Source organism: Dama dama, chromosome 9 (genome assembly GCF_033118175.1).
Source record: "Dama dama isolate Ldn47 chromosome 9, ASM3311817v1, whole genome shotgun sequence".
NCBI lineage: Eukaryota > Metazoa > Chordata > Mammalia > Artiodactyla > Cervidae > Dama > Dama dama.
Window position 1 is genome coordinate 84,378,355 of NC_083689.1, and position 22,504 is coordinate 84,400,858.

The 22,504-nt window shown below is 34.3% G+C and overlaps 1 protein-coding gene across 3 annotated transcripts in view; it reads left to right on the plus strand.

Annotated features, from left to right (window-relative positions):
* XRCC4 (X-ray repair cross complementing 4) overlaps positions 1 to 22,504 on the plus strand; it is a 276,381-nt gene that overhangs the window by 107,718 nt on the left and 146,159 nt on the right. For all 3 annotated transcript variants that reach the window (XM_061151955.1, XM_061151953.1, XM_061151954.1), the window contains exons 4-6: positions 14,140 to 14,306; positions 20,133 to 20,285; positions 21,326 to 21,432. In XM_061151955.1, the coding sequence (XP_061007938.1) occupies positions 14,140 to 14,306; positions 20,133 to 20,285; positions 21,326 to 21,432 (427 nt within the window). The remainder of the gene's footprint in view (positions 1 to 14,139; positions 14,307 to 20,132; positions 20,286 to 21,325; positions 21,433 to 22,504) is intronic.

The following is a 22,504-nucleotide window of genomic DNA, read 5'->3' on the forward strand; positions in this document are numbered from 1 at the left end:
ACTTTAGCTGTAGATCCAGAGATCAAAATCTGAATTTATTCAGTCCTTAATTGACATAATGCCTGAAACATAGTAAGTACTCAATAAATGTTATTATTATTAGAAAAATATTGTAGTATAATTTGATTTATTTCATCACATTGGATAGTGAAACATATTCTCTGAATATTATTGCTCTGGAATCTTTTAGGATTCTCATTTTGTCCCAAATGTTATGAAGTTTGATGACACTGTACCTTGCTGCGAGATCCCTGTTAATCAAATGTGCTGGGACCTTTCTATTTGGAAATTTAAATCTTTCAGTTCATGCATTTCTTCTGCTTTTTAAATTCCTTCTCTTTTTTGTCTCTTTTGGCTAATTGTATCATGTGGATTTTTAACTCTTTCTATGCTGTGATAAAGAACCCGATTGCCAGTGCAGGAAACTTAAAAGACTTAGGTTCAATCCCTGGGTTGGGAAGATCTCCTGGAGGAGGACTTGGCAACCCACTCCCATATTCTTGCTTGGAGAATCCCCATGGATAGAGGAGCCTTGCAGGCTACAGTCTTGGGGTTGCAAAGAGTTGGATGCATGACTACAAGTAGAGACTTGTTCTGCATGAGCTCTAGGACTGGAGATTCCATGTGAGGCACAGGTCACATAAACATGGGTCTTACCGGGTTTGAGTACTCTCAACTTGCTGCCTGCTTTCTGTCATTCTCCAGTCTTGAAACAGGATTTTTTCTTTTTTCCAAATGGGAGGGAACCATCAGAGTTTATAATTGTTATCTCTAGGAGCATTAATCTAATACAGCTTACTTTGCTATTATCTAAACTGGAACTATCTCAATGTTAACTTTTAATTACATTTTTCTTTGCAAGAAAATTCAATTAAATGAATGGTTACCATCCATTGTACTCTCCAGTTCTTCTCAATCTCATTAAAAATAGTTGTTAATTTTTACACTTAATAAGTAGATTTTATATTAGTAATTATCACCGAAAATAAAACACCTTGAAAAATTTGAAATGTTTTTTAGACCAGTAATTTCTTTTTATCTTGTCTCTAGGTCAGTAACGAAATAAATCAAAGTACGTATGACTAGTTTTCTATATAAATATTTTTGGTTGGGATTTGGTTGGTAGAGATCTGCCACTACATTATTATAAGTGCTTTTTTTAGGATTCTTAGTAAATATTTTGGGATGAAAAATCTAACAGAAGCATTTTTAATCCATAGTTTAAAAAGACAGTTATTAATCTTTGTGAAGATTTTTTGGAGGAAACTCATAAGCCAAACAAAAATTGAACATATCTTTTTCTGGATTCCTATATTTTATCACTTCATTTAAACTAGGATTTAAAAATACTTGGTACCTCTATGGCTTGTTAAAGATCACCTGTTTTGAGTTTACTGGTTTATAATAACTGATTTTAAGGAAATGAAGTTATAGTTAACACAAGTGTTTATGATTTTTTGTTGTTGTTGTTTCCAGAAAGTTCTAATGTCAATACAACACCTTTTAACCAGTCAGGCTATTTCATCAAATATATATAGTTCAGTGCTTCAGGAGTGGAAGAACGGAGGTTGGCTTTAAGTTTATACAATTTTTTAAATGGCAAAAGTCCAGAATTTATAATCAGAAAAAAATACAAGATTCTATTGCTTCAGTTAAATTTTCTGAAGAGAATGTTGCGAGAGGCCTGAGCAGTTCTTACTAAACAGGGTAAACTGGTTTCAACACAGAAATAAATCAGTCCATGATATTTCATACTCTGTCCTATTAAGATATATTTCCTAAGTCTCTCGCAGTAAGATATTTTATCCTGAGTTTCCCCGCCCCCCTCAGTGTTTGCTTCCTTATTGTTTCCATGAGGCCTTAGGAACTAAGCAACAGCAACAGTGTCTCCCCAGTGAGATTTTTCTGTCAGAGCCACACTGGAATGCTACTGTGTGCTAAAGTAATCAACCACTTTTAGAAGACATATCAATTTCAAACTGACTCTAGAAAGTAGAGTTTTTTGTGCCCTTTGGTGTTATGTCCATCGTGGCTTATTTGTAAAATCCTTCATGACCAGCTCTTATATTTTGTTCATGAATTTCTTGTAGGATAAGTTATCATTTTCAGTGCAGTGGTTACAATTGCTTGTGCAGGACACCACTTAAAATAGAATTAGAATTCTAAAACAGAGATTGCTTGGGTTCTCATATACCATATAATGCTTTTTATATGACCAAGGAATTCAGGATAACAAAAAATAAGACTAAGTAGGCAGTTATATTCATATTTCTACCTACAGATCATTTGGTAGTCTTTTTAGCTGTAGTGTAGGGAGTCTGATTAAAAAATAAGCAGACACTATGGATAAGAGTATGGAGGTTCCTCAATAAACTAAAAATAGAACTACCATCTAAGAGTCCTACTCCTGAGTGTATATCCAAAGAAAATGAAAACACTAATTTGAAAAGATATATGCACCCCAGTGTCATATGCACCCCAGCAGCATTATTTGCAATAGCTAGTATATGAATTTATGTTTCCATTCAAGAGATGAGTGGATAAAGGAGATCTGGCACACACACAATGAAATATTACTCAGCCATAAAAAAAAAGAATTTTTTGCCACTTGCAACAACATGGATGGCCTTGAAGGGTGTTATGCCTAGTGAGGTAAATCAGACAGAAAAAAACAAATGCTGTATGTGTTCACTTAAATATGGAATCTGAAAAATAAAGCTGATGAATGAATGTAACAAAATAGAAACAGACTCATAAATACAGATAGCAAATTAGTGCTTACCAGTGAGGAGAGGGATTGAGGGAAAGAGCAAAATAGAGAAAGGGGATTAAGAGACATAGACTACTAGGTATAAAATGGATAAGATGCAAAGATATAATGGACAGCACAGGGTATATAATCCATATTTTATTGTAATGGTAGTTGGAGTATAATCTATAAAAATATCAAATTACCATGTTGTACACCAGAAATTAGTATAACATTGTTAATCAACTATACTTCGATTAAAAAAAAAGTTTAAAAAGAGAAAATGGAAACAAAAAATTAACAATGAGAAACAACCAAAGGACATAAAAATAACTTTTGATTAAAGAAGTGTAGTGATCCTGAATGGAGAAATTGCACAGTAATTCATATTAGAACTTCCCTGGGACTTCCCTGGTGGCTTAGATGGTAAAGCGTCTGCCTACAATGTGGGAGATCCGGGTTCAATCCCTGGGTTGGGAAGATCTCCTGGAGAAGGAAATGGTAACGCACTCCAGTGTTCTTGCCTGGAAAATCCCATGAACGGAGGAGCCTGGTAGGCTATAGTCCATGGGGTCACAAAGAGCTGGACACGACTGAGAGACTTCACTTTCACTACTTTCATATTAGAAATATGAATTCCTTCTAAAGTAACTTGAAAATGAGTGTGATTCCAAACCAAATTCCTTGTATATTTTATATACATATATATATTTTTTGCTTTTCGCTTTTGGTTTATCTGGAGTTCTGGTATGTGTCATCTTTCCCATGTTCTCTTGGTTAGAATTAGAAGCAAGTCACAGACCTACCCACACTTAAGAGCAGGGGATTACACACTACCTGAATAATTGGAGGGTGGGCAAATTGGGGACAGTCTTAGAGGAAATGCTGAGTACTTTGTAAGCACTCATTTCTCTGCCTGTAATCTTCTGAGGGCTTTTTGTTAGAGTGAGTTCTGAACTTGTTACTTGTTTTGTAGTCCACAAAATCCTGTGTGATCTAGTTTCCTGTCTACCTTTCCAATCTCATCTCTGTTCTCCATCTCAGTTTTCGGAAGGACTTGTTCTGTGACCACTATATCTAAGCATACTCTGCCCTCTAGTCGCTATCTTATTACCATTTTATTTTCTTCATTAAATCTACAACTGGGTGAAATTATTATTTGCTCATTGGTGTTGTCAGTCCTCTACTAAAATATAAGGACCAAGTGAGTAGACACATTGTTTTTCTTGTTCAAAATAGTATCTCCAATGCCTAGCACATAGTACATACTCAAAAAGTCAGATAAATGAATGGATGAATACATTCTATATTTAACCATGTAAAAAAGGGAATGCTAATTTGAGTCATATATAGCTCCTATCTTTTTGCAGCTTTTGGACTAGTACAAGAAAAAAAAATACAGTATCTACTACTGTAGGTAAGAATCGCTAAGAAGAAATGGAGTAGTGCTCATAGTCAACAAAAGAGTCCAAAATGCAGTACTTGTGTGTGGTCTCAAAAATGACAGAATGATCTCTGTTCATTTCCAAAGAAAACCATTTAATATCACAGTAATCCAAGCCTGTGCCCCAACCACTAATGCCGAAGAAGCTGAAGTTGAACAGTTCTATGAAGATCTACAAGACATTCTAGAACAACACCAAAAAAAGATGGCCTTTTCATCATAGGGCACTGGAATGCAAAAGTAGGAAGTCAAGAGATACCTGGAGTAACAGGCAAGTTTGGCCTTGGAGTACAGAATGAAGCAGGGCAAAGGCTAACTGAGTTTTGCCAAGAGAACACACTGAGGGTCATAGCAACACTCTCTTCCAACAACACAAGAAATGACTCTACACGTGGACATCACCAGATGGTCAGTACTGAAATCAGATTGTATTCTTTGCAGCTGAAGATGGAGAAGCTCTATACAGTCAGCAAAAACAAGACCAGGACATGACTGTGGCCTAGATCATGAATTCCTTATTGCAAAATTCAGATTTAAATTGAAGAAAGGAGGGAAAATGACTAGACCATTCAGATAGGACCTAAATCATATCCTTTACTATTATACAGTGGAAGTGACAAATAGATTGAAGGGATTATATCTGATAGACAGAGTGCCTGAAGAACTAAGGATGGAGGTTCGTAACACTGTACAGGAGGCAGTGATCAAAATCATCCCTAAGAAGAAGAAATGCAAAAAGGCAAAATGGTTGTCTGAGGGGGCCTTACAAATAACTGAGAAAAGAAGAGAAGCTAAAGGCAAGGGGAAAGGGAAAGACATGCCCAACTGAATGCAGATTCCAGAATAGCAAGGAGAGATAAGAAAGCCTTCCTCAGTGATCAGTGCAAAAATAGAGGAAAACATAAAATAAGAAAGACTACAGATCTCTTCTAGAAAATTAGAGATACCAAGGAAACATTTCATACAAAGATGAGCACAATAAAGGACAGACACAGTATGGACCTAACAGAAGATATAAGAAGAGGTGGCAAGAATACACAGAAAAAACTATACACAAAAGATCTTAATGACCCAGATAACCACAATGGTGTGGTCATTCACCTAGAGCCAGATGTCCTGGAATGCAAAGTCATGTGGGCCTTAGGAAGCATCACTAAGAACAAAGCTAGTGGAGGTGATGGAATTCCACTTGAGCTATTTCAAATGCTAAGAATGTTGTTGTTGAAGTGCTGCAGTCAATACGCCAGCAAATTTGGAAAACTCAGCAGTGGCCACAGGACTGGAAAAGGTCAGTTTTCATTCCAATCCCAAAGAAAGGCAATGCCAAACAATGTTCAAACTAACGCACAGTTGCACTCATCACACACGCTAGTAAAGTAATGCTCAAAATTCTCCAAGCCAGGCTTCAAAGTATGTGAGCCATGAACTTCCAGATGTTCAAGATAAATTTAGAAAAGGCAGAGGAACCTGAGATCAAATTGCCAACATATATTGGATCATCGAAAAAGCAAGAGATTTCCAGAATAACATCTACTTCTGCTTTATTGACTGTGCCAAAGCCTTTGACTGTGTGGATCACAACAAACTGTGGAAAATTCTTAGAGATGGGAATATTAGATCACCTTACCTGCCTCCTGAGAAACTTCTGTGCAGGTTAAGAAGCAACAGTTAGACCTGAACATGGAACAATGAACTGGTTCCAAATTGGGAAAGGAGTACGTCAATGCTGTATATTGTCACCCTGCTTATTTAACTAATATGTGGAGTACATCATTCGAAATACCAGACTGGATGAAGGATAAGCTGGAATCAAGATTGCTGTGAGAAATATCAATAACCTCAGATATGCAGATGACAACACACTTATGGCAGAAAGCAAAGAGGAACTAAAGAGCCTCTTGATGAAAGTGAAAGAGGAGAGTGGAAAAGCTGACTTAAAACTCAACATCAAAAAATGAAGATCACTGCATCCAGTCCCATCACATCATGGCAAATAGACGGGGAAACAATGGAAACAGTGAGAGGCTTATTTTCTTGGGCTCCAAAATCACTGCAGATGGTGACTGCAGCCATAAATTTAAAAGACGCTTACTCCTTGGAAGGAAAGTTATGACCAACCTAGATAGCATATTAAAAAGCAGAGACATTATTTAACCCACACAGGTCTGTCTAGTCAAAGCTATGATTTTTCCAGTAGACATGTATGGATGTGAGAGTTGGACTATAAAGAAAGCTGAGCACTGAAGAATTGATGCTTTTGAACCATGGTGTTGGAGAAGACTCTTGAAAGTCCTTTGGACTGCAAGGACATCAAACGAGTGAATCCTAAAAGAAATCAGTCCTGAATATTAATTGGTAGGACTGACGCTGAAGCTGAATCTCCAATACTTTGGCCACCTGATACAAAGAACCAACTCCTTGGAAAAGATCCTGATGCTGGGAATGATTAATGGCAGGAGGAGAAAGGGATAAGAAAGGATTAGATGGTTGGATGGCATCACTGACTCTATGGACATGAATTTGAGCAAGCTCTGGGAGTTAGTGATGGACATGGAAGCCTGGTGTGCTGCAGTCAATGGGGTCACAAAGAGTTGGACATGACTGAGTGACTGAAGTGAACTGAACTGAAGAAAAAAACAAGTATATATTGTAATGCTATGGTAATTGTTTATAGAAGTCCTGACTTGAGAAAAGGTATCACCTATTGATACACATTTGGCAGTTTTTCAATTTTTCTGTAATAGAAGCTAATATTGTGGATAACCATATATCTCTACAGAGAAAAAGATCTCTGTAGAGTCCTATAGAGTCTATAGGACTATATAGTCTATAGTCTATCCTGTAGATAGATCTAGAGTCCTATCTAAGAAATATTACCATTTACGCTGTAAATGAAAGACGGAGAAGCATACTATGAAGATATGATTAGATAAGTGTTATGAGATCTAGTAGAGTGCCAGAAGATCCAAGGTAATGTTTCTTTATCAGAAAATAATATCAAACTTAAGGCAAATAATAGGCAACCCCTGACATCTACCTACCCTGCTACCCTCAATCCAATTAACTGTTGCTAAAGCCTTTCATGCTAAGTAGCTTCAGTCATGTCTGACTCTTTGTGGCCCTATAGACTGTAGCCCACTGGGCTCCCCTGTCCATGGGGATTCTCTAGACAAGAATACTGGAGTGGGTTGCCATGCCCTCCTCCAGGGGATCTTCCCAACCCAGGGTTCGATCCTGTGCCTTTTACGTGTCCTGTTATGACAAGCAGATTCTTTACCACTAGTGTCACCTGTTGATTCTAAATCCATGTATAACATATTTTTCATTGTTTATTATAACTCCTAATTAGACTAAGATAAATCTGCTTTTTACTATGTTTTCCATGAACCAAAAGGTTCACCATCTCTATTTCAAGGACATAATGGAATAAACATTTGTAGTCATTTAAAGTAGCAGTAACTTCTGAAATTCCCTTATCACAAAGACATTTGGGCTTTTAATTTCATTTCTCTGATTCCTACTAATGGCTTTCGCAATTATGAATCCCAAATAATTCTTAGATGATACTTAATATATTGCAGCATACCCTTAAAATGCTAATAATTTATAGATCTATACTAGAACTCAGTGTATTTTTTTTTTATTTTTGGATTATTGCATTTTGATTGTAAGGATGTACAGGATCTACACATCTGAAGCCCTGCATATGCAAGTCTTACTTGATCATGTAATCATCTTAAGATATTTAAACATTTTAAATAAGATTTAAGAAATGTGGGCAAGAAAATAATTGGGAAGTTGAGGTTAATAGTCTCACAATAAAGTTCTCTTATCTGTTTAGAAAGTCCTATCAGCATTCTTTTCTCAGTTCCAGCTACTGTGGAAGATAATATGCCTAGTTGTCAACTGAGGTACGTCACTGGTTTAGAATATTAATTTGTAATATTTTTAATTTAAATCTAAAATAACATTTCAGTAGGTCACAAAACCAAAGAGTTAATGATACAAAGATATTAGTAAAAAATAGTTGATTAAAATACAGTTGATGATTAACATAACTAGGCTAAAATAACACAATTTAGTTTCCTTTTTACTATGTAACTTGACTTGTTTCCTTTATTACTAGAATTTTGCAACTGTGTATTATAACAACTGTATTTACAGCTGTATGTTTTTCTATAATATAAAAATATCCTGTATTACAAACTATAATGAATAGGCCATGCTTTTTAGTGTGCATACAGCTAAACCTTTTTAATATGTTAATAAATTAAAAGCACATACTGAACAAAAGGGAATTCCATTTATTTGCCTAGGAATCATCTCAAGATATCTTTATTCCTCCTTTTCCTTTATGTTTACATCTTGGTTCCCAGGACAGTAATAAAGATTAATTCTGCAAGGTTATTTAGACTGCTTTGATAATGTATCAGCCTCTTCAGTTGATATTTTCTAAGCCGAGTTCAACTCATACCTTGAGAATCCTCCTGTCCCCAGAAACATTTGGAGTGACCATAAACAATTCCCCTGAAATTAGTGTTTATTTTGTGTATTTTACCGATACTATATATTCTCTTTTATCTGTGTGGCCATGCCAAAGAACCTGAAAACAGTACATATACATTCTTCAAAAAACAAATCTTTTTAGGTTTTATTAAACCAATGTATTATCACAGTACCAAGAGCTATTACACAGTCTTTTAGCCATGCCCTTTTTGCTGAAATTATACTATTCAATAAAATAAAACTGTTATCTCCTTAAATAGCTTCAGGATTTCTTAATTTGTATTTACAGTGTCACTGTCCAAATTATATATTTTACCTGACATATAATTTTATTCTCTTATTAATAAGTATCATAGCAGTTTTAAAAAATTTAAGTCTTTTATTGAGCAGTATATGTCTAGGGCTCTATAAGACTCTATGGAAATTAAGGAAGACACATAAGATATGGTCTCTGATCTCAAAATACTAGAAACTTAAAGGAAAACACTGCATTTCCGAAGCAACAAGAGAGATACAGAGAGGATGAAACTGAAAAATTATAAGAGACAAACTCTGAAGTATTAAGAATAGAGAAGCTAATATAGGCTAAAGTAGATAAAGAGAATTTGATCTGGGCTTTGAAGTGATGGGTAAGAGGGTATGGCATTTAATCTTAGATTTAAAGATGTCTGGAATAAAAAACCATCTAAAGAAAATGGATATGTTTTCTGAAATAGTGAATTTTTAATGCAAATCAGATAAAAAATGCTTTGTTTCGCTTGCTAAAATAAATGACAGAGTCAACTAGTACAACTTATGATTACCAGTATTTAAAAAATTAATTGTTCTGAACTTTTTTGACAAAGAAAAATAAAAACATAGCTTAAAATCATAGATTATAGACTGAGCGAGGTGCTTAGTATAGATCTGTGTACAGTGAATTCACCATAAGGTCTTAAGAACTAACTACAAAAAAAATTTATTTTTGCCCATGCCTCTAAAGAAGAGACATGCTTTCAAAATGTCTTTAATTTGTGGTTTCTGACTCTGGTGTACTATTTGAAGTCTTGATTTTATATTGCAGATTATTTTGAAATTACAGAACTAATAAAGAACAGCTGTGTTAATAGCCTTACGTGTCCAACAAAAAACGAAAGTAAAGGACTTTTAAATTGACACAACCATCCAATGTTACTTTTGTGGGAATTTGCTAACACTTTTTTTAAGTTTCCACTTTTTATTTGAAGGATGATATAAAGATGGGTTGGATGTAGAGTTAGAGCATGGAAATATTTTATGCTTCTCAATTCATTAGGCCTGATTTGAGGCCGTTTGATAAGTCCAGGGCAGTTGGGCATATGGTACATTACATCTGTAATAAGGTGGACAGGCAGGAACAGAGGTAGTGAAAATAAAAGGACATTTCCTGACTCGGCTCTGAACTATGTGAATACAGGCAGGATGGTCCAGACGACTCATTTTCTCATACATTCCAGAATTTTTCTACAAAATAAGCGGAATATTTCAAGTAAAATATTTTTCTTGGATTGAGTTTTAAATACTTCTTGATTATTTTCATTGTTTCAAATAACAGATGTTCACACCTGTTAAAGGACCCAAAACTAGTGAATATAATTGGAAAAATAGAAACTGAAAAATGATTGCCTGCTCTTAAGAAGAAATGACATTTTAAGCTTATTCTACACTGAATAGCCAAGAAAAAAATTGAAGAATTCTCTTTTGGAATTTTGAATATAAGCACTTGAATGATATTTTGAAAGAAGGTATTTGTTATTAGTGATTTAAAACTGTTCCCTTTATCTTTTGCCATCTAAAATAGGTTAGGGGGTTGTGTTTACCTCTCCATTTGTATTTTACTTCATTCAGGATCAAAATGTGATCCTGAATATAACACTTGGAAATGGATAATGGATCATTATCCATTTGACATTGTTGAAACTTCCAAGTGATAAAAAATTCTTTCCTTTCTATGTGCATCTTGGTCAAAGCTGCCCGACAATTATGGAAATGTGAGAATATTAAATCATGGTTTGGGTTTATGTTTTACTGATAATCTATTGTCTAAAAATAAAATATGCTTCATTTTTCTTCTGTATTGACTCAAAGAAGTAATATTCTATAGCTGATCTTTATGTGTTTGTTTGCATAAGAGAAGCTTTAAAAGGTTAAATACTCAAATTTACTTTCAAGTATTATATAATTTGCATAAATAAAACTTTGCTATTTATACTTATATACTTGTTAAATGGACTCATTATATGTACTTCAAAGCCAGAGTTTTGGCCATTTGATTTTAAGTTTAAGAGAAATAAATCAGATGTGACAAATAGTCTAAAATAATTTCAAACTTCTTGTAATTTTTCCAAGTCTTTTTTGGGTAAAGGTTTAATGATAATAATTATGCTATTTTAAATGATAATTTGAGAATAATTTTACTATTAAAATTAGAATTCAGCTTAAATAAAAATTATAATTTTACTATTATAATTAGAGCTAAGCTCAAATTGCTGAATTTAGGTTTTATATATATGTATATACACAACTGTATGTACTCATTGAAATAAAGCACAATTTTTATTAGTCTGTTTCCATTCTTTTAAGAAATAGGAAGAGGTGAGATAAAACAAATTAAAGCATCAAGCAGACATTATGACCTTCTTAGATTTCCAAAAAAGATACACAAATACATACAAAATTTCTTTGTGGCTAAACCAGTACTATTCAGTCCTTGAATAACATTTGTGCCCATAATACATTATTATTATGTGCCCATGAAAATGAAAGAGGAGAGTGAAAAAGTTGACTTAAAACTCAACATTCAAAAAACTAAGATCATGGCTTCTGGTCCCATCACTCCATGGCAAATAGACGGGGAAACAGTGAGATACTTTATTTCTGGGGGCTCCAAAATCACTGCAGATACTGACTGGAGCCATGAAATTAAAAGATGCTTGCTCCTTGGAAGAAAAGCTATGACCAACCTAGGCAGCATATTAAAAAGCAGAGACATTACTTTGCCAACAAAGATCTGTGTAGTGAAAGCTAATGGTTTTTCCAGTAGTCATGTGTGCATGTGAAAGTTGAACCATAAAGAAAGCTGAGTGCCAAAGAATTGATGCTTTTGAACTCTGGTGTTGGAGAAGACTCTTGCGAGTCTCTTGGACTGCAAGGAGATCCAACCAATCCATCCTAAAGGAGATCAGTCCTGAATATTCATTGGAAGGACTGATGCTGAAGCTGAAACTCCAGTACTTTGCCCACCTGATGTGAAGAACTGACTCACTGGAAAAGACTCTGATGCTGGGAAAGATTGAAGGCTGGAGGAGAAGGGGATGAGAAAGGATGAGATGGTTGGATGGCATCCCTGACTCGATGGACATGAGTTTGAGTAGGCTCTGGGAGTTGGTGATGGACAGGGAAGCCTGTTGTGCTGTAGTCCATGGGTTCGCAAAGAGTCAGACATGACAGAGTAACTGAACTGAACTAATACAAGAATATAAAAATCCTTTGTCTTCCGTTACAGTTTAAGCAAGTATATGTAAATATTTTTCAACATCTAGGAATTCTTAGTATTTAAATCTTTTCACCAAATTTCTATGATTTAAGTAAAAAACATCTACCTTTGGTTTTGATCTGAAAATCTAAAAGTAAATTGGTCAACGTAATTCATCCAGAAAAATTTACTCTGTGGGGTTAAACAACTGAATAATCCTAAATTATAGGAATTAACAGAAACATTTTATAAAGTACCACTTGGATTGCAAACACTGGAGTTTTACTTTAGAACTTTTAGTTTTATTTGTACATTGACTAATAATGATTTGTCTCAGAATTATCAGTCATTATTAAATATTTCTTAATCTATATATAACATATTTATAGGAGTGCTCCTTTACAAACAAGATACTTTAGAAATATTCCTATCAGTGAATGCCATAATAGAAACTACTTATCCAGGAGGCTAAATAACAACACAAACAACAAAAAAAGTTCTTTACTCTCAATATTGCCACCTACTCAATGTGTTTAGAATCTTCTATTTAGAATTATGTGTAGATTCTGAAGCTCATTCTTTCTCTTACTTGTTTGTTTAGCATACTCACTATGTCAGCAAATAGTTTAACAGGATAGCATAGTGGGATCTTGATTTTATTCCTTTGATATATTACATAACCACTTTGAACCTCAGTTAAAATGGATATAATAATAGTTCCATTTTGGTGATGATTAAATGAGTTTATATTTGTGCTATGCTTGAGTTATACCTCAACTATAAGATATGGTAACTATATAATTTTAATTGTCATTTAAAATCTTATTTTAGTTATAATAATTCTAATAGTAAGGATAATTATGTGCTGTGTGCTTAGTCGCTCAGTCATATCTGACTCACTGCAACCCCCTGGACTGTAGCCCACCAGGCTCCTCTGTCCATGGATATTCTCCAAGCAAGAATACTTGAGTGGGTTGCCATGCCTTCCTCTGGGGATCTTCCCAACCCAGGGATTGAACCCAGGTCTCCCGCATTACAGGCAGATTCTTTACCATCTGAGCCACCAGGGAAGCCCAAGGATAATTATAGTCATTATTATTAAATCATTGTGTTTTAGTATCTTTATCTACCAAAACGAGGAAAGCCTGTGTCTCTTTTAGAATTCCTTAACTATAATAAAGATGTATTAAACTATTTTATTATGTAGTGCCCTCTAATAGAAGATTTAAGATATTTTTATGTCTTAGCTCTACACAAAAGTACTCAAGTTTGACATATGACATTATCATTTATAATTTATAGTAATAAATTATTGATTTTTGACAGAGAAGTAATTACTGTTCCCAGGTTTATACATTTAAAAACCTATATTTCTCCTAGATGTTATAAAAATGTTGCTCTTTCTTCACAGATAGCTTTTACTGTCAGTATTAACAGAAACTGGAGTTTAGAATCTTCATGTATGGGACTTCTCTGGTGGTCCAGTGGCTAAGACTGCTTCCATGGCAGGAGGCATGGTTCTATTCCTGGTCAGGGAACTAAGATCCCGTAGGCATGCCATGCATTGTGGCCCCCCAAAAAAGAGTTTTCATGTGAAATTTATTTTATTATTCTTTGTATAGTGATTTAAAATATGTACTAGATAGTAGAAACAGATGTAGCATGTTTTTATGGTATTTATGTTGTTTTCATTCCTGCTAAAATGTGAGAGAGTGACTTACCACTTAATTTTTTTTTCTTAGGTTTTATGTTGATTTATATGATAAACTTTATAAGAAAGTAGGAAGTTGCCCAGTAGTTTTGTTCACTGTATTTGTATCTGGTAAATGCACTATATTTAAATCTTACATCTTTTTTTCCTCTCAGCAAAAAATATATATATTTAAAACTGGGCCATTCAATCTTGATTTTTCCCCCAAAACTAATCATGTTTTCTTTTGATCCTAGTTCAGGCTTGGTTCGTTCAATCTAGAGAAAATTGCAAGCCCAGCTGAGGTCATTAGAGAACTTATTTGTCACTGCCTGGACACCATTGCAGAAAGCCAAGCCAAAAATGAGCACCTGCAGAAAGAAAATGAAAGGCTTCTGAGAGATTGGAATGATGTTCAAGGACGGTGTGTACATAATGTGCTTGTATCTTAAGAACACTAAGCTCTTTATATTATTGTAGCTCTAAGTTAATGATTTATACACTTATGCTATATGTAGACTATCATATATTTAAAACAAAATATGCCATTGATTATACCTCTACTTAATGTGATTAAATTAAATTATTTGTTGTTATTGTACAATATAGGAGAACAATAACACTTTTAGGTCATTAGTATTTGGTGGCACCAGCAAACTAATAAAAGAAGTAATTGGACGGTGGGGATCAGAACCCATTAATAGTAAGCAAAGTTTAGGAAGTTTGATATTTATAAGGATTAATTGACTTCAAATTATAGGATTAATAATGAATAAAAAAAGAAATGAAATATAAATAAGCATAGTTGATACCTTATTTGAAATCTTTTTATGAATGACATCTGTTTCAGGTGAAGTATGTTTTGGCTCCAGAGAGAAACTTATTTTTTGCTGATTGATTGAAAGTTCATATTGTCAGCATTTTAAAAAGACATAGTTGTTACTGCTGGATATTTGGAAGCCTTTAGTTTCCTGATTTTGCCTCTTTTAAACAATGAAGAAGAAAGTGACCTATCTTCTCAATTCTGCAGTTTTCTCAATTATATCATGATTTAGGCTGGTCCAGGGTATAGCTGTATTACTCTATTATGTAAAAGATATTTGAAAGAAATGTATATTGTGAATATTTATATCTCTACCAAGACATATTAATATAATATGCATATATTTGTTAATATATACATTGTAACATATGACAGAATTGTGCAGAATATAAAAAATAGTAATAATGCTTATTATTATATCCAGTATATAAAGATTTTTAATCTTTTATTCAATCCAGTAGCTCTAAAACATAAGAACATATATCAATTTAGGGTCTTTTTAGGGTACTCACTAAGATTGTTCTATATGTGCATCAGTAAGTATATGGGAAAGTGTATGAAAAATATGAAGGGTTTTTATCAGTATATCTATGTGTAAATGAGGTTTACTAGAAGAAATAATTTCTGTACATTCACTTACATTTATTAATTAATGTAAGGCATGAACCTAACACCTATCACCTAAAATTTGGTTATATTGACTCTCATTTTTATGTTAATAAAGTATCTTGTTTTCTTTTAGTTCTGAATTAATTTTTATCTCCAATTATATAGTTAGATGAAATCAAAATTATGTAAATGTTAAGAAACCATACAGAAAAATATGTTATTGTTTCTTTTTAACTTTCTCTTTGAAATTCATGTTGCTATGAATTAATACAAAATGTTTGTTCTAGAAAGCATGTTTTGGGACTTATACCAGTATTCTAGGTGTATTTTTCTACTTTATATTCAAAATAAATCAAATGAAAGGAGATGTACTCTGGTCATGATAAGCCATTATTTTAAAAACTCAAAATACCCTCAGGATGATAGGAAATTTGATCCACAAATTGCCCACAAAAATGCAGACTGGGTACTTGGTACTTGAGCAAATTGCTTTAAAATGTCTGCCAGAGGTTGAAAGAGGTATTATCTCATCAGTATTCAGCACCACTGCCATAGGATGGAAATCAGCAGGGAGCAAAGATGAGACAGTGGAGACAAATACACGCTGTGCTGTAAGACAGTGTGTGAGGGTACATATGATATGTGTCGCACAGATGCTCAATTTGCTATTTCTGAATTATCCAGAAAATTCTCTTGTGTTATTGTGACAAAAAGTTACCTATTTGATCAAATGCACAGCCATGTAGCTTATCACCAGTCTTACGCTCCAGCTATTCTTTTTTTTTTTTTTTCCTGAATACCAGGTCACATATCTTTTTCAGGAATTGAAGATGTGTGTTCTTGGAATGGCCCTCCAAACAGAGGAAACAAAATCCACTCCAGAGAATTCTAGGCTCTGGATGTATTCCAGATGTTAGATTAGTAGCTTTACCTATTTCCCAAATTTGTTTTTCTTTCCTATCACACAGAAAATGGCCATTTTAAAGAGCTGTAAATACACCTTGGTCACAGCCAAACTGTATTTCCTGAACTGTTCCCCATCCAGAGCCTCAGTTCACTGGTAAATGAGCAAAGGATTTACAAGTACTGCTTCCATAAGGCAGTAGTACTGGTCAAGAGTCTTCAGAGAGATTAGAAATAGGACACAGACATTCTGAGTTAGGTATCTATCCACATAGAAAATAGAGTTGAGTCCCTTTCTTTAGGCCTAGTCACAGTTCAGTTTCCTGGGCTGCTCCTGATTAGTCTTATATCAGTGTCCATTCATGATTCAATCATTTCTTTATCAGATTTTTTTTCCAGACTACATGTGCCTGGAGAGTGAGGAAGGGCACAAAATAGTTGCTGAGAATTCACTTAGAAGCTATGGTAGATAGGTCTGAAATATATTTAATAGAGAATAGGATATTATATGAGCAAAAAGCATATCATGGAAAATGTTTATGTTGTGTTAAGAAGAGAAGTGTGAATTACCAAAAATATGGATGGTATCTCATTTTTTGTAAAATACATCTTTAGATAAAGAATATCTAGAAGGAGAAAATTAAATGATAACTAGTGTGTGTCTGTGTGGATCACAATAAACTGTGGACAATTCTGAAAAAGATGGGAATACCAGACCACCTGACCTGCCTTTTGAGAAACCTGTATGTAGATTAGGAAGCAACAGTTAGAACTAGACATGGAACAACAGACTGGTTCCAAAAAGGAAAAGTAGTACGTCAAGGCTGTATATTGTCACCCTGTTTATGTAACTTGTATGCAGAGTACATCATGAGATAATTGCAGCCATGAAATTAAAAGACGCTTACTCCTTGGAAGGAAAGTTATGACCAACCTAGACAACATATTAAAGAGCAGAGACATTATGGTGTCAACAACGGTCCATCTAGCCAAGGCTATGGTTTTTCCAGTGGTCATGTATGGATGTGAGAGTTGGACTATAAAGAAAGCTGAGCACCGAAAAATTGAACTGTGGTATAGGAGAAGTCTTGAGAGTCCCTTGGATTGCAAGGAGATCCAGCCAGTCCATCCTAAAGGAGGTCAGGCCTGGGTGTTCATTGGAAGGACTGATGTTGAAGCTGAAACTCCAATACTTTGGCCACCTGAGGCGAAGAGCTGACTCATTTGAAAAGACCCTGATGCTGGGAAAGACTGAGGGTAGGAGGAGAAGGGGACGACAGAGGATGAGATGGTTGGATGGCATCACCGACTCAACAAACATGGGTTTGGGTGGACGCCGGGAGTTTGTGATGGACAGGGAGGTCTGGTGTGCTGCAGTTCATGGGGTCATAAAGAGTCGAACATGACTGAACTGACTGAACTGAAGTGTGTGTCTGGAACTGTGGATTAAATTTTCTTACTTCTTGAGAGTATTTTTTGCATATATTTTTGTATATAAACATGTATCATTATAATCAGAGCCAAGTCTAAAGCTATTTCCATTTGGGATAATGGGGGAGAATGAATACGGTTTGAGTAAGGAATGAGGAATTGCAATAAGAGTGAAAAGGATGAACTTTAACATGTATACTTTTTTTTTTTTGCTTTTATTTATTTTTTCATTTATTTTTATTAGTTGGAGGCTAATTACTTTACAATATTGTAGTGGTTTTTGCCATACATTGACATGAATCAGCCATGGATTTACATGTGTTCCCCATCCCGATCCCCCCTCCCACCTCCCTCTCCTTCCCATCCCTCTGGGTCTTCCCAGTGCACCAGCCCTGAGCACTTGTCTCATGCATCCATACTGGGATGGTGATCTATATTTGCTGTTATTTTTTATTTGCTATTTAATAATTGCAATCTTAGCTCCATTTTAAACAAGTGACATTACTGGATTCACTTAATTTTGTTTAGTTTAGATGAAGGAGAAAACATTAGAAATATTGTGTGTAAATCCTTAGGTCATCAGCTATATTTATTTCACTGGTTTTTCCTTCTTAGTTTCAAATAACAGTTCTCAAGTTCTGTGTTAGTGAATAGGTCTTTTGTTTGTACTCAAACATCAAGTTAGAAACTCTCTAGCTTTACTCTGAGTTATAGTTATTAAACCTATAATTGGAGGCAGTTTTCAGCAGATTGAATTGGGTTGACACTCATGGAATCATTAGAATAGAAGAGACCTTGAAAGCTCTTCTCTGCCTTCAAGCTAGGATCACATTATCGCCAGATGAATTCAGTCTGATTTTTAAAGACTCAAGATATATCTTCAACTCCTGTTGGTCGCCCATTACATTGTTTAAGAACAGTCACAGGCAGAAAATGCTTCCTTCCATCTATTGGTAATTTGAGTCCTTCATGGTATACTTGAAGGCCATTTCCTCTTGTTCTGTCATCAGAAAGGATGAGGAACAGCTGTTTACCATCTTCTTCAGTACTTAAAGGTTTATTAAATCTCTTTACCACTGCTTTCTTTTCCATTTCTTTTTAGCATTCTTTGTCCTCTGAACTCTATGCAGATATTCTTTTGCTGAACAACCCTGACCTGGGGATAAACTTGGTCAGAGCTGAAAATACAAGGATTACTGCACTGTTTCTAAGTACCACTTGTTAACGTTTGTGTATCTGTTGTTTTGTTTTGGGTTACCATTTAATCTGTATTATCTGAGATGTTATTTTCTATGAAATTACCTTGTTTCTGCTCTCATTTTTGTTGTGTTCTTGACATTTATTCTTAAATTCCTTGTTTTCCCATCCAGAAATTTTTTATTTTGAATATTCAATGTTTTTTGTATTTAGTTTTTACCCTTTTATTTTTTTTTAATTGGAGGATAATTACTTCACAATGTTGTGTTGGTTTCTGCTGACAACAATCAGCTATATATACACATTGTATATACATGTATCCCCTCCCTCCTTAGACTCCTGCCCACCCCACCCTCCAGTCCAACTCCTCTGGATGTCACAGAGCACAGAGCTGAGTTACTTTCCTTTGAGAAGTCCTCAACTGCTTTTAAATGAACACATTGCATGGGATAATTTATGTTTTAGTCTTTAAAATAGAGGTTTATTAATTATCTCTGTGTAGGCACATATCAAGTATATTCAATTTCTGCTAGTCTGCCTTCTTTATATATATATGAGGGATTAAAGTTAGTACTGTCTCTTGTTAGCTCATTTGAATATTGTAGAAAAATTATAAATGATAAAGAATTTTATCTTTTGTGCTATATACCTAAATTTAAAGTATATAGTGTTTTACATATCTCCTTGGAAATTTCAACTTGGATGCTTTCATTTATTTTATAAGTGCATACATTTAAGTGTGTGTGTATGTTTGCTGGATTATAAGATACAACTTGGTATATGATGTTCTTGCTATGGAGCAGTTCATAATCTATTTTGGGAGAACAGATTAGGTAAATCACTTAATCCCAAAACAAGATCATGGTAATATTAACAAAGTACCAGAAACAGGCTACAGTTACCCTTGTTTCAAATTTCTCTCACAAATATATTCTTTTGGAAATAAGCCAAAGATGTGAATAAGTTATTACATTTAGGCATTTAGATGTTTTATAAGCTTTTTTGCTCTGAATTTCCAATTTTGATCCTTTTCTCATTGTGCAAACTACAAATGCTAATAAGCAGTAAGTTCTAATGATTTATTTACCAATATAAAACTTTAAATCAATGAAAACTTTTTAAAGTGATTTTTTAAGTTGAAATTGGTTATTTTTAATTAATTTTTATTTAAAGTGATTTTAAATGTATTTTTCTTGAAAAAAAATTGAAATCATCTTCAGTATTAGATTGAATAATGCTAAGAAACCCCACACGATATATTAATTGGTTTGTTTATTTACATTTTAGGTTTGAAAAATGTGTGAGTGCTAAGGAAGCAGTAGAGACTGATCTTTATAAACGGTTCATTCTGGTGCTGAATGAGAAGAAAGCAAAGATCAGAAGCTTACATAAACTGTTAAATGAAGTTCAAGAACTGGAGAAGAACATCGAACATAAGATGTATTTTTGACCTTTTTGTTTTGGGATGGCAGAAGCATACATTTTAGTGGAATTTCTTCCCAAACTTAATGAAAGTTAGATGCAAACTTTTTAGTGACATATCATAGCCTGGGGTTGGATGCTCTGGTCGTTAGTTGGAGAATACACAACATAATCTCTCCATTATCTGCCCAACAGTCACACCTACACTTAAATCATAAAACTGCCGTGAGACTATTAAATAATAGTAGTTTAATTCTTTGGCATCACTAAGGAATATATTAATTAAAAACTTTCATCTTCTGCAGAACCACAAAGGTTGGGCACACATTTGTAATCCTGATATCTAAGTAGTTGTTAATTTTAGGATCAAATGGCTCTGAGTATGAATATGTACTTGATGTTTAAGGAAAAATCATAGGTGACTTACGCCTGATATGGCTTGGACAATCATAATTACTTTAGGCATTAAATGATATAAGTTTGGGTCGTTATCCTGAATCTGAGAGAAAGCACAAATTTACTAATGGCATAATATAAAGAATATAACGTTTAGTATCAGATGATCCTAGTTCAAGTGTTGATCTGGTACTGATATCTAGTGATACTTGACTTTGTCCTTTAAATACTCTGTGCCTTACTTGACTATCTTCATAATAAGAGTAAAGGTAGCCATCTCAGAATTTGAGGGAGACCAAATGAGTTCTGCCCAAAGGCAGAACTGCTTTGAGATCAGTAAAGTGCTGACCACTCTGTGACACACAGAAGATAATTTAGGAAAGTAGTATTATGATTTGACAGATGGATAATAAATGATAATAAACTGATTCAAGAATTAATTACAGTGAGCACTAAACAACATTTCAATTAGGTAAAAGAGAAACTTGTTCTTAAGAGAGTTAACAAATGGTCTTTAAAGTGCTTTCTTAATTACATAATTTCAATATATATTTGTTTAATTATAATGTTTTTCCAAGGATATTTTCTATCCTTTTTGGTGAATTTGATACCTGGCCAAGAATCAACCAATAATTTATAATTCCACCTTTCTCTCTTTCTAGGGAAACTCCAACATGTTCTGAAATGACTACTCACAGAGATGCAATCTATGATGAAAGTACTGATGAGGACAGTGAAATCCCATCTAGTCCTTCTGTGTTAACTCCAGGTAAAGTAAATACATATATTTCTTTTGATGAATACCTCACTTGGGCTTATTTCTTATTATGGTAACAAATCATCAAGAAAAATGTTTTGAAAATAATTTTTTCTACAAACATTTTTCAGGTTTTTTACTCTAAAACCACAGCTACTTAATGTTAGAAATTAATATTCATTATAAAATGCAGCAACTTACTGGCAACAACAAAACAAACAAGCATGCACACACATATACATACACACGTGTATGCCAAGGTATAATGTTTCTTATTAAGCATAGATGGGTAAGTGGTAAAAAAGATATGACTGCATGATAAATATCTCCAGCTGAAAGCTGGCTGCCTTTAACATTTGAGGTCTTCTCAGGCTAGAGCTATGTGAAGGAGCAGGGTGATCTAGAATGCTTTAGATTATCCTGAGATTAAGTCCTTCTCTCACTATTCAGAGGAGATCAGGCACTTTCAGGGTGGTATGGCTGTCAACTTCTCTTACTATTCAGAAAAGTGCTATAATAGAGGGAGGCGGGTTAAGAAAAACTATGAGAAATGGTAGTTTAAAGTACTTGAGCGTTACTTAATCCAACAGACCAGCAGCTGATTATTTTTCTAGAGTTTTACAGATTTCCTCGAGGCAGGATTCCCTGAACTCATACATGCAAGGTTCTCATATAAATGTTTGGATTCATTTATTTAGCAAATACATTTTTGAGTGTTTATTATATACTGAGAACTTTTCTATGCAGTAAGGGTGCAAAACACAGAAAGTTCCTCTTTCATGGAGTTTAAATTCTAGACAGGGAAACAGATAATAACAAGGTAAATAAATTTAAGTTTGTTGGATAGTGATAAATGCTGAAGAGAAAAATAAACCAGGAAGGATAATAAAAGATGTCAGGGTGGAAATAAGAATGAGGGTTGTGATTGTAGCTAAGGTACCAGAAAAGACCTTGGTAAAAAGGTAGTAAGTCTACCTGTGGGAAGAGCATGCCAGGCAGAAAAAGCAGTTCAGTACAGAGGCCTTGGTGTGTGAGTTTGCCTGATGTGTTCAGACAATAGCATGGAGAGCAGTATGCATAAAGT